We start from the raw sequence: 18,184 nt of genomic DNA on the forward strand, positions 1-18,184 counted from the left end.
GAAAAAGAACTCTGGAGTATACTAAAATAGTTATCTCAGAGCCTAGATCTAGGAAAACTTTTATAAGATTTCTCTTAAAGCAAAAGCAAAAGCACATATACACATACACACACACACACACACAACTAGAGGGCTTTCCTTGTAAACTAGTATGACAGAATTATAGTAAATTCAGACAGACTTGAAAAAAGAGTAATTTCTTATATTAAGTAACTTTCAATATGATACTAGTGGGAAGACGGGAAGGCTGGTAGTAATCTGAATCAACACATTCCTGAACATGGATCTATTTTCTACTATGGAAAACTGAATCAGAAAATAATTAGGTGGTGATGCATGCTTGTAATGCCAGGACTGAGGCTGAGGCAGGAAGACTGCAAATTTAAGCCCAAGTAGGGCAAAAGGAAGGAATGAAGGGCAGTAAGTAGGGAAGAAAGGAGGGAGGCAGGGAAGGAAGGAAAGAAGGCATGCAGGCAAGGAAGCAGTATGTTAGCAAAACAAACATCTGGACCCAAAATTGAAAAGAAAAGAAAAAGGAGAAAAGTATTTTTATCTGAGCAATGTCAGCTTTATATGATGCAGAAAGCCAAAGAACCAACTTAAGCAGTTTAACAAGTCAGCTGGGGCAGCCTAAAAGGAGAGAAGAAGACACTCAAGACATAACCCACTTTGGCACAAATAAGTAAGGGGAATATATCTGCTGCCACTGAGTTTGCAAGACCTGGAAAGCTCAAACACTAAAGAAAGGCAAGGTTTTGAGGACTATACTGTAAAGGGCATATTGGCCCCTATGGAACTACAATCCTTAAAGGAATCTGTTATGGATTGTTCTCCAGCTGAGGTACAGGGAGATGAAAAGAAAAATGACTCCAAGAAGCAGGATTCATAGATATAAAAAATGTCACTACAAGATAGGATCACAAGGATACACAAAAGGTGCAGGACAATCAGGAAGGGCAGAATTGCGTACTACAAATGTGGATCACTCTTCTCTCAAATGGGAGGAAAGGTTCTGTCACTAGCCAGAGCTCATTCAGCACTCAACTGCCAAAAACACAGTGTTCAAAAAAGAAATTAAACTTTAAATGTGCAAGAGCGACACAAGGAAAGAAAGAAAAAACTAGGGATCTCAGTAGCTGAGTCCACTATGGAAAATTTCTAACATTTTGCCCAAGAAAAATGTCATATGCTGGAAAACCATCAATACATAAAGATAAATTATCTTCTAAAGGTCGTAAGTAGTGCCCCATTAGCCTGATGGACTGATTTCTCCCAGATGAGTTTAGTCTGACACTAAAGACTACAGATAGCCAACACAGACTGGTAACCTGTCAAAAGATAAAATTTTCTTTTCTCATGTTTTCTTTGAGAACTGTTTTCCTAGAAACAAAAGATTCTATTCTGGTTTTGGCTGGGAACAATAAGGTAGGTCAAACTGTATAATAACTTGTTAGCATCTGCGCAATAGAGAGGGGAGATTTGCTTGTATCTTTTCAGTTTTGTGGAGGTGGAGGTGAGGCTGTGCTGATTATGAGTTCTAGAGACCTTCTGATATGTTGAAAACCTGTGGCACCAACCACCTTGAAGCTGGAGACATTGGCTTTGGACTTGTTACACTAACTAAATCCATTCTGATGAGAGACAGCCCAGTCAGGGACTGCTGAAGGAGCTACCCTGACTGCACTCAAGCAACTAAGCAACTGCTTTCTGGCGGGTTAAGAAACCAGGAAAAGTAGGCATTGGGAATTCAATTGCCTTTTAAAATTTTTTATTAGTACATGTTTGCAATACATAATGTTTCCATTCCTTGTGGGGAGCTGGTACACATACACAACACATCATAATTATTTTTCTTTATCCTGTTCCCCTCCCTCTCTTCCTCCCCTTTTCATTTGAGATAGATCTATCTCCCTACTTTGCTTTTAATTGAAAGAGGGAGGGAGAAGGAGGAAGGGAGGGAAGGAGGAAGGGAGAATATGAAAATGAACATAGATATGGGAAATGAATAATTAATGCTAGGGCTCAAATGGTAAAATTTTGTGGGATTTTATGATGTTAGTGTGGAATTAGAAGGATTGTTTTAAGTTGTCATTTAGTTTAGTGCAGAATATCAGGGGAGCTATGGACGACACTAAATATTCTGAGTTGGGAAATGGAAGTGAACTTCCAGCCTCGACGTTTCTCAAGACACGGCATTTAACTTAATTTCAGTTATGGCATTAACTACCCATTTCAAAACCATCTGGAATAAATTTTAAGTAACTTGACTAGTTTGTGAGGAAATACAAAATAGCAGTTATTGGTAGAGGGGAGCACCTGCATTGTAAGCATTTAAAATAGAACAAAGTATTCCCTGTGCTAGTAAGAAAATAGAAGGCCCGAAAGATGAGGCACACTTGGAGATAAAACTTATAGCTACTTGGTCCAGCTAATTTGTGTTGAGGGTTTTGGACTGATCTTTGGTGCCTACATTCCACTACTCAGCCCTCTAAGATTTGCAACCCAGAGAGTTTATATAAAGATCATCAAATGACACAATAACACACACTACTATATTGACTTAAGAGCAAAAACTTGGTGATCCCCTATGTGCATTGCTTCTCTAGTAAATCAAAAACTGGAAAGAAATTGAGAAATTCTTTGCTTGAAAAGATCACGTGGGTGGTAGCCCTTTTAATCACCCTTGTATGCCTCCATTATCTAAGTTTTGGAATATGCATGTTCAGATATCCTACAGAGGAAAGAGAGAGATGGCTGGGGTGCAAACCTAGCCGACAGAGTCCACCATACGATACACCTTAACTCTCCTGCTTAGCAGAGGAAGACCTTAAGGAGAATGTGGTTCTTGTCAGAGTAACTTTATGATTAGTAAAAACAGCAATGTCTAATTCTCACTTAGATTTACCCTGTCTCAGTGGACAGTTAGGAAGAAATGGAGATATGAGCTAATAGTACCTCATTTTCTTTCTTTCTTTTTTTATTGTTTTTTGAGACAGGGTCTTGATTTGTAGTGCAGGCTGGCTTGAACTCACTATGTATGTAGCCCAGGTTAGCCTCGAACTCATGGCTATCCTCCTTGCTCAGCCTCCCAAGTGCTGGGATTACAGGTGTGCACCACCACACCCAGCCTCATTTTCTTTCTTTTGGAGTGGAAAAAAAAAGTTCTCCTCTCCCAGTTCTGTCAGGTCTTTTACCTCTGCCCCCAACATCACATACAGGCAGGCACACACAATTCTCCTTCTAGGGAAAAAAGCCTTTTACATCAGTTTTTCAAACTTCTTTTATAAGCAGCAAAATCCATTGTCAAATGATCTAATCTCATATAATTTATACAGTAGTTGTAAGTCTTTTGAATATATCTTTTCTTCACTGATGTTGCAGTTGCTGCCATCACCACCTCAGCATAAAGGACTATCATCTTTCATTGGACCACAACTTCCTGCTGGTCTGCCGGGAACCACTCAGAGCCCTCTCGTTCACTCACCACAGAGCAGAAAGCCATCTTTTTCAAAAGAAAACAGACATCATCCACCCCCACATATATATTTTAGAATAATGGAAAAATCTCTAGCTTTACTTATAAAGCAATGCATGGGCAAGTCTCTCGCTGCTTCACCAATTTCATCTTGCACCATCTTCCCCCACTAAGTTCTATGCCAGTTACCCTGGCCTTTAGTAAGTCTTGTATTGTCCTTATAATACAGTAGGTCTCTGCATTATGTTGTTCTCACTAAATGAGAAGCTCTTCCCTTTTGCTGCCTACCTGACCTACTCTTAAGTCAGCTCTCAGTCACCAGTTCCTCAGGGGAACTTTCCTGATAATCAAATCACCCATCTACTGCCTTCATTGTGCCTTAATAACAACCAGTATTGCAAGTTTACATTTATTTTTATACTTGCCTGACTAATGGCTCACTCTCCTAAACTACAAATACGTAAGAATATAGACTGATAGGTTTTGCTTAGTATTGCTATTCTGGAATCTAGCAAAATGCCTAGTACACAGTAGGTTTTCAGGTATTCATTTGAGGGAATGTTAGAAAGCCAAACATACAGGGAACTAGGTAAATGGTAAGGAAAGGCAGTGAACTTACCCAACTGTCTTAGTTACATTTTTCATTGCTGAGACAAAATACCCAATACCCAAAGTTAAAGGGTGAAAGGTTTATTTGGCTCACAGTCTGTAGAGGTTTCAGTTCACAGTTGGTTGGCTCCAAGACTGGGTGACATGGCAGAGAGGCATACTGAGGAGAAACAGTTCATGGCAGCATAAGGCAGCAAGCACAAAGAACAAACCAGGACCCTCTTTAAGTCCCTTATGTTATATCCAAGTCACCCACCCTTAGGGCAGGTAGCACTCTCACCCAGGGTGGGGCAGCCTTAATCCTAGCATCATCACAACCATGAGTCAATCCCAGCATCACATCCTTGATCCCAGCAGCATACACCCTAGATCCAGCCACCTTAAAAAAAAACCTCCCCTATGACTGCATGAGGCTTTGGGGGGCACATCTAGATGCAAGCCATAACACCAACTTTTGGGTTTAACTAAGGGAAGAGTTATTAGAGGACAATATTAAAAATAAGAATCAGGGGGACTATGGTTTAGGTAAAAAATGTTGGCCCAAAGGGTGTGTTCAGAGATGAGGCTTTGGGAAGGTGACTGGATCATGGGGCAATAACTACATCAATGGATTAATCTAGATGAAGCCAGTACAGTGGCACATGCCTATAATCCTAGCACTCTGGGAGGCTGAAGTAGGAGGATTACAAGCTCAAAGCCAGTATAGGCAACCTAGCTAGTGAAACCCTATCTCAAAAGTAAAACTGAATAAATAAAAAGGGTAGGAGGTGTGAGGGCCCTAGGTTCAATCACCTGTACAATCAATTAATCAATTAATCAATTAATCAATCAGTAACTATCCACTGATGAGTTCATAGCTGAATGAGCTGTTAGGAGGTGGGACCTGGTTGGAGGAAGTAGATACCCAAAGAGCACACCTGGTTGGGGGCATAACCTGGAAGAGTATATATATCCTCATCCCTGGACCATCCTCTCTTTCTGGCTCTTTATTCTCCTTCTGATTCCTGGATGCTATGAGGTAAAGTAGCTTTCCTCTGCCATGCCCAGCCGACTATGGACTGAAACCTCTTAAACTGAGCCAAAATAAATCTTTCTCCCTTCAAGTTGTGCATGTTAGCTATTTAGTCCTAGGCAAGAGTAAGCTGACTAATGTAGGTGGATAGGTTTGTCGGTTGGTTAAAATATGCTGAAATTGAGAGGTTAAAACATGCTTAAATGCTGATAGCAAGAATCTAGGATAGAAACAGAAGTTAAAGATGCTCAATAAAGATGAAATAACCAACAGTATAGCTTTTCTGAGAAAGTTAATGCTAAGAAGCCAAAGCCTTATAATTATGACTCACTATAAACAGAAAAAGAGGCAGTTTCTACACTGTAGCAAAATGAAAAAAGCCAAAGTGTTAAAAAAGATTCACAGATTAGGTGGTGGAAAAAACCAAGTTAAGACAGTTCCAGAGTAATGGCTTCTATGTATTCATGTCAAAAGAGGGGTGGTCTAATGAAAGTGAAGTGAGGGTCCAGAGAAGGTACTCATATTAGAGGAAAACAATATAATAAATGAGAGGTTGGGTTGCCTACCAGGATGGACTGCCCAGCTCCAGACAGCGCCCAAGGATTTACCGGGCCAATAATGATAGAACAATAATGAAACATTTCCCAGCTACACTTGGAAACCTTGCACAAAAAAGGTAAATAGTCATTAATGCTAAAGTTTTGCCAGATGGTCATGAAAAAAAGGATAGAGGTTCAAAAAAGCTTGGACAGGGCCAGGGATTTAGCTCAGTGGTTTCGTCGCCTGCTGTGCAAGCACAAGGACTCGAGTTTGATCCCCGGTACCAAAAAAATGCTTGGACATTGGAAAGAGAGTGAAGAGAAGACCAATAGCACCTAAACTAGATAGACAACAAGAAAAGAGAGTTGAGTACAGGAAGGTTCTATGTTGTTGGTGGGAATGTAAACTAGTACAACCACAATAGAAATCAATACGGAGTTCTTAAAAAACTAAAACTAGAAATTCCATTTGACTCAGCTATCCCCCTTTCAGGTATTTTTCCAATAGATTATGTCTTCATTTAAGTCATCATTTATAGTGATACTTTCATACTTGTGTTTATAGCAGCACAATTCATAAGAGCTAAATCTTGGAAGCAGCCATGATGAATGGATAAAGAAAATGTGGTATTTATACACACTCTGTATATACTACTCTGTAAACAGTAAATATACTACTTACACACACTGTGTATATACTACTCTGCCATAAAGAAAAACGTGAATCATTTGTAAGAAAATGGAGGCACCTCGAGACCTTAACATTATGTGAAATAAATCAGACATATAAGTTAAGTATCACATGGTTTTTCTTATATGAGAAACCCCAAATTTAAAGAGCAAAATAAAAGACAGATAATAGGAAGCAGAGATGTGCTCAATTCGGCAGCACATGGACTAAAACAGGAAGCAGAGAGAGAGAGATCTTTTCAAATGGGGAGGGGATTAAGAGATGGGGGAGTGGCAGAAAGAGGATGGAAAAGAACTGAGATGTGTAACATACATGCACCACCTCCACACAAGGGACACTGCCATCGCATGATGCAAATACACTAATAAGCCATGAAAACGGAAAAGGGGAAGGGCTCACAATACTAAGTGAAATAAGTAAGGCACGTAAGTTAAAAATATCACATGGTTTCTTTTACATAAGAAACCCAAAGTAAAAATAAACTAAAAAACAAAATAAAAGATAATAGGAAACGGAGATAGAGCTTTTGCAGAAGGGAAACGGACCAAGCGATGGAGGAAGCGGGGAGGAAAAAGAGGGGAAGAGGATAAAAAAACTCCATGTTAAGTTGAGTGTAACCATTATGTACTGAAAATATATACTAATAAAAATAAAAATTTAAAAAAAGAATAGGAAGGCCTGGACGATGGGAGTTGCCAATAGGAGTCATGAGAATTAAACAACAGAAAGTATGTAAACCCTGCAGAGTAACTGGTACAGAGTAAGTGCTCAAGAAGTGTTACTATTATTGAGTTTAACTTTGAAGGTACAGATTATCATGAGACCTAATGATGATATGTTATAATTTAGTCTTGGACAGGTAAGTGTGCAGAAGAAAAATAATTTTAGCTACCAAATAAGCCCATCTGACTGTTTAGGCAATCTAATCATCAACCACCTTTGTGGTTCTTTTATAACTCTCAATATGGCTTTAACATAGCTTTTTTTTTTTTTTTTGGTAGCAGGGATCGAACTTGGGACCTTGCACTTGCGAGGCAGGTGGTGGAACCACCGAGTTAAATCCCCAGCCCTAACATAGTGTTTAAATTCTAAGCGTGTCTTGCCTGGTGTGGTAGCACATGCCTATAATCCCAGCACTTGGGAGGCAGGAGGAGGGTCATTGTGAATTTGAGGCCAACGTGGACTACAAAGTGAAGTTCAAGGCCAGCCTAAACTACACGGAAAGACCCTGTCTCAAAAAACAAAAAAAAAAGGGAAAACTTTAACTATGCCTTAACTCATTTAATGTGGAGAGACTGCAAATACAGTAGTACTCAGGAAGGTCTGAAAACATGCCCCTCAAATGCTAAGGGACAAATGGATTCATTAACACAAAAGAAGGGTACAGCATCTGCATACATAAAGTAGTGATTATGATGCAGCCGTCTTGTAGAGCCTCTCTAATATAACAGAGAATGATATTTTTCCAGACAAAAAGTTAAGGAAATGGCTGGGTGAGGTGACAGCACTCTGGAAGGCTGAGTAGGAATATTACAAATTTGTGGGCCGGGCTGGGGATTTAGCTCAGTGGTTCTAGCACCTGGCACGCAAGCACCAAGTCCCGAGTTCGATTCCCGGTACCAAAAAAAAAAAAGAACAGCAACAAATTTGTGGCCCACTTTGGCAATTTAGTGAGATTGTGTTTCATAGTAAAAAAAATTTTAAAGGGGGTGGGGCTAGGAGCAAAGGCCCTGGGTTCAATTTCCAGTACAGAAAGAAACAAAAGACAATTCAAGAGTATACTATATGATTCCATTTATATTTATTTATAAACATGAATCTATGGCAATAGAAAAGTAGTTACTATAAGAGAAGGTGGTGATGGAGAAGGGCTCCAAGAGGATGGGGGGTTCTCTTGTGTACTGGTCATGTTCTCTTCCTATTGGTGGTCTGTTCACTTTGTAATAATTCATTAAACTAGCATGTATCCTATACTTCATCAAAAAGCTTACCTAAAAACAAAAGGCAATAACTAGCTTAGAGCTCTACAAGTAGGTACCACGAGCAAAGGTCACTATCCTGAACTGAAAAGAGTGCATGAACAAAAAGTTATCATTGAAATTAAACGGTGGGGCTGGGGATTTAGTTCAGTGGCACCACGTCTGTCTTGCAAGAGCAAGGTCCTGAGTTCAATCCCTGGTACCCCCCCCAACAAAAAGAAAGAAATCAAATGGTAATAGGCAGATCCACGAAATATTGCAATAATTTCAACCCTTTATGAAACTAGTGATAGATGAAAGTGTGGAGATGCAAACAGGGGCAACAGAATATCGGCATGGTGGTAATACAGTATGTGGAAACAATATCATCATGCTAGAAGCCATGGAGTGAGATTAAATAATAGCTGTTCAGCAAAGAATTCCATGTCCCCTCTCCAGAGAGCCTGTTTCACTATGATGTAAAAATGAATCATTTACATTTTTGTATTAAACTTTTTACTTGGGCCAGGGATTTAGCTCAGTGGTTCCGGCATCTGCCTCCCAAGCACTAGGTCCTGAGTTTGATCCCCACTACCAAAAACAACAGCAACAACAACAACAAAAAACCTTTTTACTAAATAAACTTTTGTAATTGCCCCCCCAACCCCCCCCAAAAGGCTAGCAATGACAAAAAGGATATAGAAAAAAGCTCCACAAGCACTAAAGCTGGCTAGGCGTGATGGCACACACATGTAATTCCAGCACTTGGGAGGCTGAAGCAGGAAGATCACTACGAGTTTGAGGCTAGCCTGAGCTACATAGTGAGTTCAAGGACAGCCTGGAATACATACCGAGACCCTGTCTCAAAAAACAAACAAACAAGCTAAAGCTGGTGGCTCTGCAAAACCTACTTTTTTGTCTCTGTACATTGGCAATTAAATTTGGTTCAAAAGAGGTAATTAGGTTATGAAGCTCTACTCTCACAAAGGATTAATGTAGTTCCCACAGGAGTGGCTGAGTTAACCTGACAATGAGTTATAAAGCAAGCTTGGCATTTCCCTCAGTCTTGTTCACTTGCTCTATCTCTCTCACACACAAGCGTCTCTTTTGCATCCTTTATTCTCTTCTGGTTTTCATGCAGCAGCAAGCAACCCTCATCAGAGCCTAAATAGTTGCCAGGCATGCTCTTGAACCTCCAGAATAAAGAGACTAATACACTTCTTTTCTTTATAAATTTCTCAGCCTTGGGCATTTTATTATAGCAACCTAACATGGACCACCAAGACAACCACAAGAGATGAAATGATCTAAATGGTGTTATCTAAGGTCACAAAACAAATCAGTGGTAGAACAGGGATCAAAACTGAGGTATGCTAATTTTAAAGTATTCTCAATTCCTGAAGGAATATTTCTGGGTGTATGTGGAGGGTCCCAGACAGCCAGGCACTTATTATCCTGATCCCAATGCAATGAAGTCCTAAGGGGAAGCAAAAATAATCATAAAACAAAATATTTACTAAAAACAAGAACACATAAAATTGTTTCTCATTCAAACATTTCTCCTCTGGCTCAGACCAACTTCTGTTTCTGCCAGTTTCCATCAACTGCCCTTGTCCTTGATGACATCTTTCCTGTGTTATGATGTTAAACAGAATAAACAATGTAAATCATCTGCAGATAAAACTGTGTATCTTGGGAAAGAGGCAGAACTCCAGAAGTTGATAACAAGTCCTACTGGAGAACAATCTGAATCATATTCAAATTCAGTGATAAAAAGAAAATCAGACAGATTAAGGTCAGTTAAGCATTGTGGCAGAGATTCCTTGTTGCTAACCAAACACCCACCTTCCCCTACTAAGTAACACAACCTTGGTTTTTCAATAACTGTAATTTAGTAATTGTATTAATGTTACTATACTCCCCAGTGAAGTCTAAAAAATGTATGTGAATCAATTTTTAAATGCAGGGAGCTAAACATACAGTTTCAGACAATTCCTTCCCCGAGTAAACATCCCATGCTGTAAACCAGTTGCATCCTATTTAAGGAATAAGGTAATGCTTTACAGTGTTTCAGTCCAAGCTGAAAACACTTATGCTTCGGCGAGTGGGAGCCTACCATAAAGAGACTTCAACAAGTCTGAGCACTGAACTGTTCAACTACCATTAGGGCAGACACTAGCTAAATGCACCAGCAATTTGAAGTTAGTGATACTGTAAATACAAAAGAATTACATGAAAGAACATGAATGGGAAAAGAAACACACGAAGGTTAATTTAGATAAAATAATTCAGCCATTCACAGATACTTATGTGCAAAGGCCGGTATAGATCTGTAGGCATACCCATAGAATCCACTGTCCCGGTGCACGGGTGCACTATGCTGCCGGGAGCTGGTGAACAAAGACAAGATCCCTGCCTTCAGCGTTTGCTTAAAGAAATGCGGAGTTATCATCTTCATAAAAATCTTAAATTCCTCTGCTGTTGTTCATACTCCCAGCGCAAGCACTACATAAGCAAACCAAGTTTTGCATACATCCTGCTTTGTCCTCTTGGAAAACAGGACCACGGGCAACGAAACAGGAATAGTTCCACAATCTATCAGGTACATTTTCTAAGTAGAGCTCATAGAATCAAAAAGTGACCAAGTAACTTTTCTGTTTACTCATACGTTAAATGTTGTGAAAATTCAAAAATAAATAAAATCTCTCTATCGACCATCTCCAGCGTTAAAATCCGTTCTTCTCATAACCCACCTTTCGCCGACGTGGTGTAGACTTTCCTGAACGCACCACACATCAGAGACAGAACAAAGAAATCCTCTTAACAGGGGCACGCAGTGTTCTTAGAAGATAGCAATGGTATTTACCGACGACTGTTTCTGCTCTAAATTAAGATACTGGAGGATTTGTCTTTAACTAGCTCCACCTGGGTAACACGAGGATGGGGAAGGGGGCACCGTATTTAAGAGTAGCGGATTTCAGGTCACCAACACTTGTCCCTTTTGGGGTTTGGGATTGGGCCGTGCCAGTGGGGACACAAGATCTCACGACACCTTAAACCGGCTAGCCAATGGAAGACTCCTGGCCTCACAAAGAGATAACTAGGGCAGAAGTGTTACACAACCAACACCTCCGACATCGAAGGCCAGCTCGCGGAGTCTCCCAGGAGTGTGTCTTGGAAACCACATCACTGGCGGACAAGAAGGTACTAGGATTACTCAGGAGCTGTTGAACGCGACTCTTCCCAAGCAGATCAGGAGCGTGGAAAGATGCCAGGCGGTCGAGGCCACAGAGAGAGGAGGGTCGTGCCCGCTGCGCACCGCCCAGGTCCCGGCCCCCGCCCCCTGCCCGCCCCCCGTAGGGACCGTACCTGTTTCCGCATGTTGTTCATGACGCCCATGAACCCTGCCAACAATTTAGCTTCTTCTCGAGCAGCAAGTTTCTTCTCGGTCTTCTTCTTACTGCTCTTCTCCACTCCGGAGGCTGCCATTCTCCCTCGGCTCGGCTCAAGCCCGGGGCTCGCAGCGGCGGGCGACGGGTCGCACTCTCCGGGCTCGCTGGGTCTCTGTTTTCCCAACACTGCAGTCAGGACTGCGGCTGCGGCATGTAGCGGCCAGCTCCCGGTGGGCAGGCGGCCGGCAGCACCGGCTGGATCACGGCGGGACTACAGGCCGGGAGGCTCCTCAGGCGTCCTGAGGGAGAAGACCCTGCCGGCTCGTAGGCATCTGTAGCAGAGCCGGAGCCGGGAAAAAACCTCCGTCTTCCGCTCGAGGGGGTGGAGCCTATGGCGGGAGCGGGGCGTGGCCTGAAACGTCACACCCAGGCGCCGCTCCGACACGCTGCGTACGTACTGTGGCGCGGCGGGCGTGGCGAGTGCATCCTGGGGTTTGTAGGTCCCGGACGAGCGAAAGTACTCTCCGAATTGGTCCAAGGTCGTGCGTGCCTTTTCTTGGCCAATGGCTAATTTCCCGCGTACCATTTACGTGATTCTCTGTTTTGAATGATTGGCCTGCGGAAACACTGAAATGTCTCTGTGTGATTTCCGAGAGAATAAGGTTGTTTTCCTCCCTGCAGTATCAGAACTTGGGAGTGTTGTAAGAGTCAAGTAATATTAAATGATAAAAGAATATCCCATACTTCAAATTAAAGGCTCATCACACGGAATACAAGGTTTATTTGCTTGGGATTCATAAAGTAAGAATATACAGTCCCCTTGGTGTCTCGTTGGATACAATGCCTACTTATTAGAATGGCTTATTCTGTTTCAAACGGAGATCAGATGTCAGGTGCAGAAATCTTTAGACCTAGACCTTTCCGAGTGTCCTCGGGACAACAAAACTCAATCCTAGCACTCATGGGAATGCTCTTGAAGTTATAGCTATTTATTATTTTTGGCATATAGTAATAGGGATCATTTGAAATTATTATTTTTTATTCTAAAAACTTTATACATAGCCCCTTAGTTTTCTGACTAGATATAAAAGGACTCTATAGAGATCTTTTATATAAAATAATTTAATTATTGAAGCATTATACTTTCTCTTGATGAAGACAATACAGTATAACTCAAAGGGCAAGCAGCTAGTAAGCCTTCATTTTTTACAAAAGAATAAGCTACGTTTCTGGGTAGTATTTTTTTCTTTTAACTTAGGGGTTCTCAGATGTGCTTTAATTTTAACTAGTTAATAACTTGATTTACAGTGGGCCCTATCAATATGATTTTAAAATTTATTTATTTATTTTTGCTACGCAGGAATTAAACCCAGGAGCACTCTACCTTGAGCTACATTTCCCAGCCCTTGTGTGTGTGTGTTGAGACAAGGTCTCACTAAGTTGTACTTGCTGGCCTTAAACTTGTGATCTTTTTGCCTCAGCCTCCCAAGTAGCTGTGATTACAGGTGTGCACCACTACATCTACCTGGAATCATTTAGTCTTAATGAAACTAGAAATAAGAAAAAATTCATTTACTTTATTTAGTAAATGACCCATGACAGCAAATAATAAAATCCCAGTTTTTTTAACTGAAAGGAAGTAAAAAACCTGTCTCCTAAGTCTAAGGTCTTGGGAGACACTATGATGATGTGATAGTATTCTGATGTGTAGTGAAAAGAACAGGGAACAGCATAGTTAGAAATGGATGCTGGAACAATCCTTTCAAATATCACAGGATATAAAACATCAAAATTGATGGAAAGACCATAGGATTCAGATCTCAAAGAAACCATGGACATTATGAAGTATGAAGGGTAGGCAAGAGGCTTGCCTAGATGGAAAATCCAGCATCTCAACTTTTGGCAGACTATTCTGATGTAGGGGACCAACTAAGCTGAAAATGGTATTCAAATAAGCAAAAATAATCCAAACAAGGGAAATATTTTAACTCCCAACCTGCTAAATTATCTGAAACTTGAGTTCGTGGTCTCTAAAATAGAAGAATGAATTCTAGGACAATGGAGGTTAAGAGTAGGAAAAATGTATTGAAAGATAGCTTCTGTCTAAGAGAGACAGAATGGGGACCAGAAAGTGGGTTGCCTGTCCACCCTGCTTTTCAAAGTTGTGTTTTATTTATTTATTTAGGTACCAGGGATTGAACTTGGGACCTTGTGCGGCAGGTGCCGGAACCACTGAGCTAAATCCCCGGCCCTTCAAAGGTGCTTTATAGGGCAAAGCCATGAGGTGAGGTGGGTACAAAGTGGACAAAACTGTAAGACATAATGGAAAATTACAAGGTGAGTATGAGGTGGTACAAAACCATTATTCCACATAGGTAAGTTCAGTAGATATCTTGTAGGTAGTTAGACAGGGCCAGCCCACAAGGAGCCAATGTGGACGAGAGTGAAGACACATTCACTGGAGGCCAGCATTGTAAAAGGAGAGAAATTAGCACACCCATGTAGGATGAATAGCAGTAATTGATATTATAAACAGGTATCAGCTATGGTGGGGTCTTAACCCAGCCTCTCCAGGAAATATCCCTGACCCACCCTTACTGAAAATCCTTGTATGCTTGTTATGCGCTTGCTCCCCCATTTGACCCCCATTTAATCAATATTACCTGGGTGACTGTACTTATAATCTTATTAGTTGGTCATGGTTTTGCCCCACCTCATGACCACCTTGTAAATTTCCACTGGGTCTTATAGTTTTGTCCCAATTTGTACCTGCCTCACCACATGGCTTTGCTGTATAAAACATCCTTGAAAAATGGGGTGGGCTGGCAACCCACTTTCTGGTCCCCCTTCTGTCTCTCTTAGGCAGGAGCTCTCTTTCTCCCAATAAATTTTCCCTACTCTTAACCTCCATTGTTCCTAGAATTCATTCTTCAATTTTAGAGAACATGAACTTACATTTCAGATATCTAGTAGATTTGGGAGTTAATCTCTTCCCTCTATATAACCATCATCAACCAAAAAGATTGCAAGTACAGTTATCCAGGTAATATTGATTAAATGAGGATCAAATGGGGAAACAAGTCATATACAAGAAATTTTCCAAAAGGGAATGGGCTAGAGAGATTGATGTCTATTTAGAATATTAATCACTGCTATTCATCTCTAGGGGAAGTAGGTAAGTGTAGTAGCCCTTCTCTTTTTATCCTAACAGGTGACTGTGCCTCAATTGTTTTTCTGTGCTGAGGGCTCAGCTTTGTCTAACTGCCTTATAATAATTTTTAACTAATTTAGCTATTTGCAATATTCCTCCCTCTGAAGAAGTATTGATATAGGGGGAAAAGATGTAACTCCCAAACCTACTAGATATCCAAACCTTGAGTTTGTGTTCTCTAAAATTGAAGAATGAATTCTAGGAACAATGGAGGGTAAGAGTAGGAAGATTTACTGGGAGAAAGAAAGCTTCTGCCTAAAAGAGACAGAAGGGGGACCGGAAAGTGGGTTGCCTGCCCACCCCATGGTTCAAAGATGTTTTATACAGCAAAGCCATGTGGTGAGGTGCGTACAATGTGGGACAAAACTATAAGACCCAATGGAAATTTCCAAGGTGGGCCTGAGGTGGGACAAAACCATGACCAAGCAATAAGCTTACAAGTACAGTCAACCAGGTAATATTGATTAAATGAGGATCAAATAGGAAGACAAATCACATACAAGGAATTTCCCATTTAGAATATTAATCACTGCTCTCTATCTCTAGCGGAAGTAGTACTTCTTTTCCTTTTTATAATGCTAACCAGTGAATGTGCCTCAATTGTTCTCCATGTTAGCTCCTTGCTGTGTTGGCTCCTGGAGGGCTGGTCCTGACTAACTGCTTACCTATCTGCAATATTCCCCCCTCTGAAGAAGTACCCCTAACTGCTGTGAGAGGACAAAGGGCGAAGACAGTTCTGGCTACTTCCAGCTGAAGAGGGTCATAGTTGTGATCAGCAGTTAGAGTTACTCTACAGAGTCTATCTGAAGTCCCTTGATAGGTGTCAGGCATTGTCATCTTGGTACCCCTATAGCTTTGAGTCTGGAGGAGACAAAAGCCAAAGAAATAGTTAAGAATATATGGGCTACACAGGCTGTTTTTCCACTGCAGTTGATCTTTGGGGCCTTGACGCAGAAACCTCCATCCACCAGGGCAGGATGGCCATGTCCCAGGAATCACTGAGCTTCAGAGATGTGTTTGTGGACTTCACTCTGGAGGAGTGGCGGCAGCTGGACTCTGCTCAGAAGAACCTCTACAGGGATGTCATGCTTGAGAACTATAGCCACCTGGTGTCTGTGGGGTATCTAGTTGGCCAGCCAGATGCAATCAGCTTGGGATGAAGAGAAGAGGCCTAGGGGACAGACAGAGGAACCCAGATGAGGAGCTGTCCAGGTGAGCACACACCAGAAGTCTGGCAAGTTGATGGATGGATAGATAACTACAAGGAAAGCCAAGACAACCCCCTGTGACAAGCTGCATTCAGAGACAAGGAAATACTGAAGGATGAAAGGGGCTACGAATGCAGAACATGCAGAAAAATCATGTATCTGAGCACAGACTTTGTCTATATAAGACAAAGACTCCCTAAATATCATTCATGGAGAAGGCACTCAACATAATTTAAACTTTCTTAGTTAAAACAAAAACTATGTAAGAAAGATAATGGGTGTAAGTCATATTGAAAATTATGCCTGCACTCTAATCTTGATAAAACTAACCCTGCAGAGAAATTCTTTGAAACCCATCAATAAGGAAAAACTCCTCACCATAAGGAAGCTTTTAATAAAAGGTAGCAAATTCAAGCTGGAGAGAAACTCTATGAATGTGGAAAGATATTTATCCAGAAAGCATGCCTTGTTGTGCATCAAAGAAGTCACACTGGAGAGAACCCTTATTAAAGCTGTGAATTTGCAAAAGCCTTCAGCCAAAAGTCCACCTTCGAACACACAGAATTGAAAAGCCCTATGAATGCAGTGAATGTGGGAAAATCTTTATCCAGAAGGTACCACTCATTAAACATTAAAAGATTCATATAGGGGAGAGACTTTAAAAGTATTAAATGTGGAAAATCTTTCAGTGTAAAATCAACTTTCATTGTACAACTCAGAACTCCCACAAGAGAGAAGTCATGTAAATGCAGAAATTGTGGCAAGGCCTTCAAAGGAAGGACCTCTCATTAAACATCAAAGAAGTCATTTAGGAGATAAAATGTAAAACCCATGGATAAACCTTTAAGTGAGAGAACTGTCCATTAGTTATATGTTATCATAGTGTGCATCCAGAATAATAATTTTGTAAACCATGAATCAGCCTTCAAAAAATTGCTCAGCCTTCATTAGATTTAGGAAAACTTAATGTTATAATATTCAAAACATGGAATAAACATGATAAATTCTTCACTCAAAAAAAAAAAAGAATATATGGGCTAAATAATAAGGTCAGCAGGACTTCTATGAATATAGCCAACAAGGGTTTCCACTGGGAGGAACTAGTAATAGCCTCCCACGAAGAGGATAAGGAGAAGGTCCAGGGGACTTCAGAATCCCAACATAGAAGTCGTATTGTACAGTTTAGCAGTTATAAACTGTTTATAAGGTCGAGCTGGTGGATCCCAGAAAAAGAAGTCTAGCACATTTGTCATTGGATCCATTTGTATGACTGCTTGGAATTTGGCAGCCTCTAGGCAAGAATAAACAAAACTTTTAAGAAATTAGAGCATGTGTAATCTAAACATGAGCACACTAGAATGGAAGGGCAGGTTGGGGAGAAAGTCATACTTGGAAATTGAAATAGTGATTGTAACCTGCTGGCTCTTAGATTCGTTCATTGATAGAGGTTATCTATAAGTGTAACACTTTGTCATAAGTCTCTAGTTTTAGCTGTAAGAAGAGACAATTTGAAGAAGAAATTTCACTAAGAAATGTAAAACTCTAGCTGAGCTCTTATAGATTCTACCATAGTTTTTTCCTAATGATTCATAACCATGGTCAGCTACTAGTGTAGCTGGAAACTGCCAGAAGGGGTCAGTGACTGGAGACCCTTTTTATTTTTTAAAAAATTTTTTGGAGACCCTTTTTATATCTAGCTTTATTACTATGGCATAATTTTATACCTCTTTTGGTTGTTCTATTCTTTTTTTTTACAAAAGAAAAAATACTGTTTATTCCACACAGCTACATCAAGTGGTTGGTTATTCTATTCTGTTGAGTGTTTAAGACCAAGTTAAAGTGAGACCTGTGTCAAATCAGTATGAACTTCTTGCTATCTATCAAGGTCAGTTAAGTTTCCTCAGGCATTACTTTGGAACCATGCGTAGAGCTTCTCGGCTCCTCTGTCAGTGTCATCCATCAGGATGGGTCATGGCCTTGCTTGACCATGTTACTTTCAGTGAGAGCTTGGGAGATTTTTCTCTTTGTGATGCTCCTTTGGCATATGGTACATCTGCCCTCTGGTGCCCAGCAATCTCCCTGTTCAGGA

At 40.8% G+C, this 18,184-nt stretch overlaps 1 protein-coding gene and 1 pseudogene across 3 annotated transcripts in view; one reads left to right on the plus strand and one right to left on the minus strand.

Annotated features, from left to right (window-relative positions):
* Klhl7 (kelch like family member 7) overlaps positions 1 to 12,064 on the minus strand; it is a 65,007-nt gene extending 52,943 nt beyond the window's left edge. For 2 of the 3 annotated variants that reach the window (XM_004839563.4, XM_004839561.3), the window contains exon 1: positions 11,654 to 12,064. In XM_004839563.4, coding sequence (XP_004839620.1) covers positions 11,654 to 11,773 — 120 coding nt within the window. In that variant the 5' untranslated portion in view covers positions 11,774 to 12,064. Of the gene's footprint in view, positions 1 to 11,037; positions 11,206 to 11,653 lie in introns of those variants that run through there. The other variant, XM_004839562.4, reaches the window with a different exon arrangement.
* A 154-nt stretch (positions 12,065 to 12,218) lies between these two features.
* LOC147829239 (KRAB domain-containing protein 4 pseudogene) lies at positions 12,219 to 17,975 on the plus strand (annotated as a pseudogene).
* Positions 17,976 to 18,184: the final 209 nt, after the last annotated feature.

This window comes from Heterocephalus glaber, unplaced genomic scaffold, assembly GCF_053883595.1.
Source record: "Heterocephalus glaber isolate CG9 unplaced genomic scaffold, H.glaber_assembly_v1.0 deba00000676, whole genome shotgun sequence".
NCBI lineage: Eukaryota > Metazoa > Chordata > Mammalia > Rodentia > Bathyergidae > Heterocephalus > Heterocephalus glaber.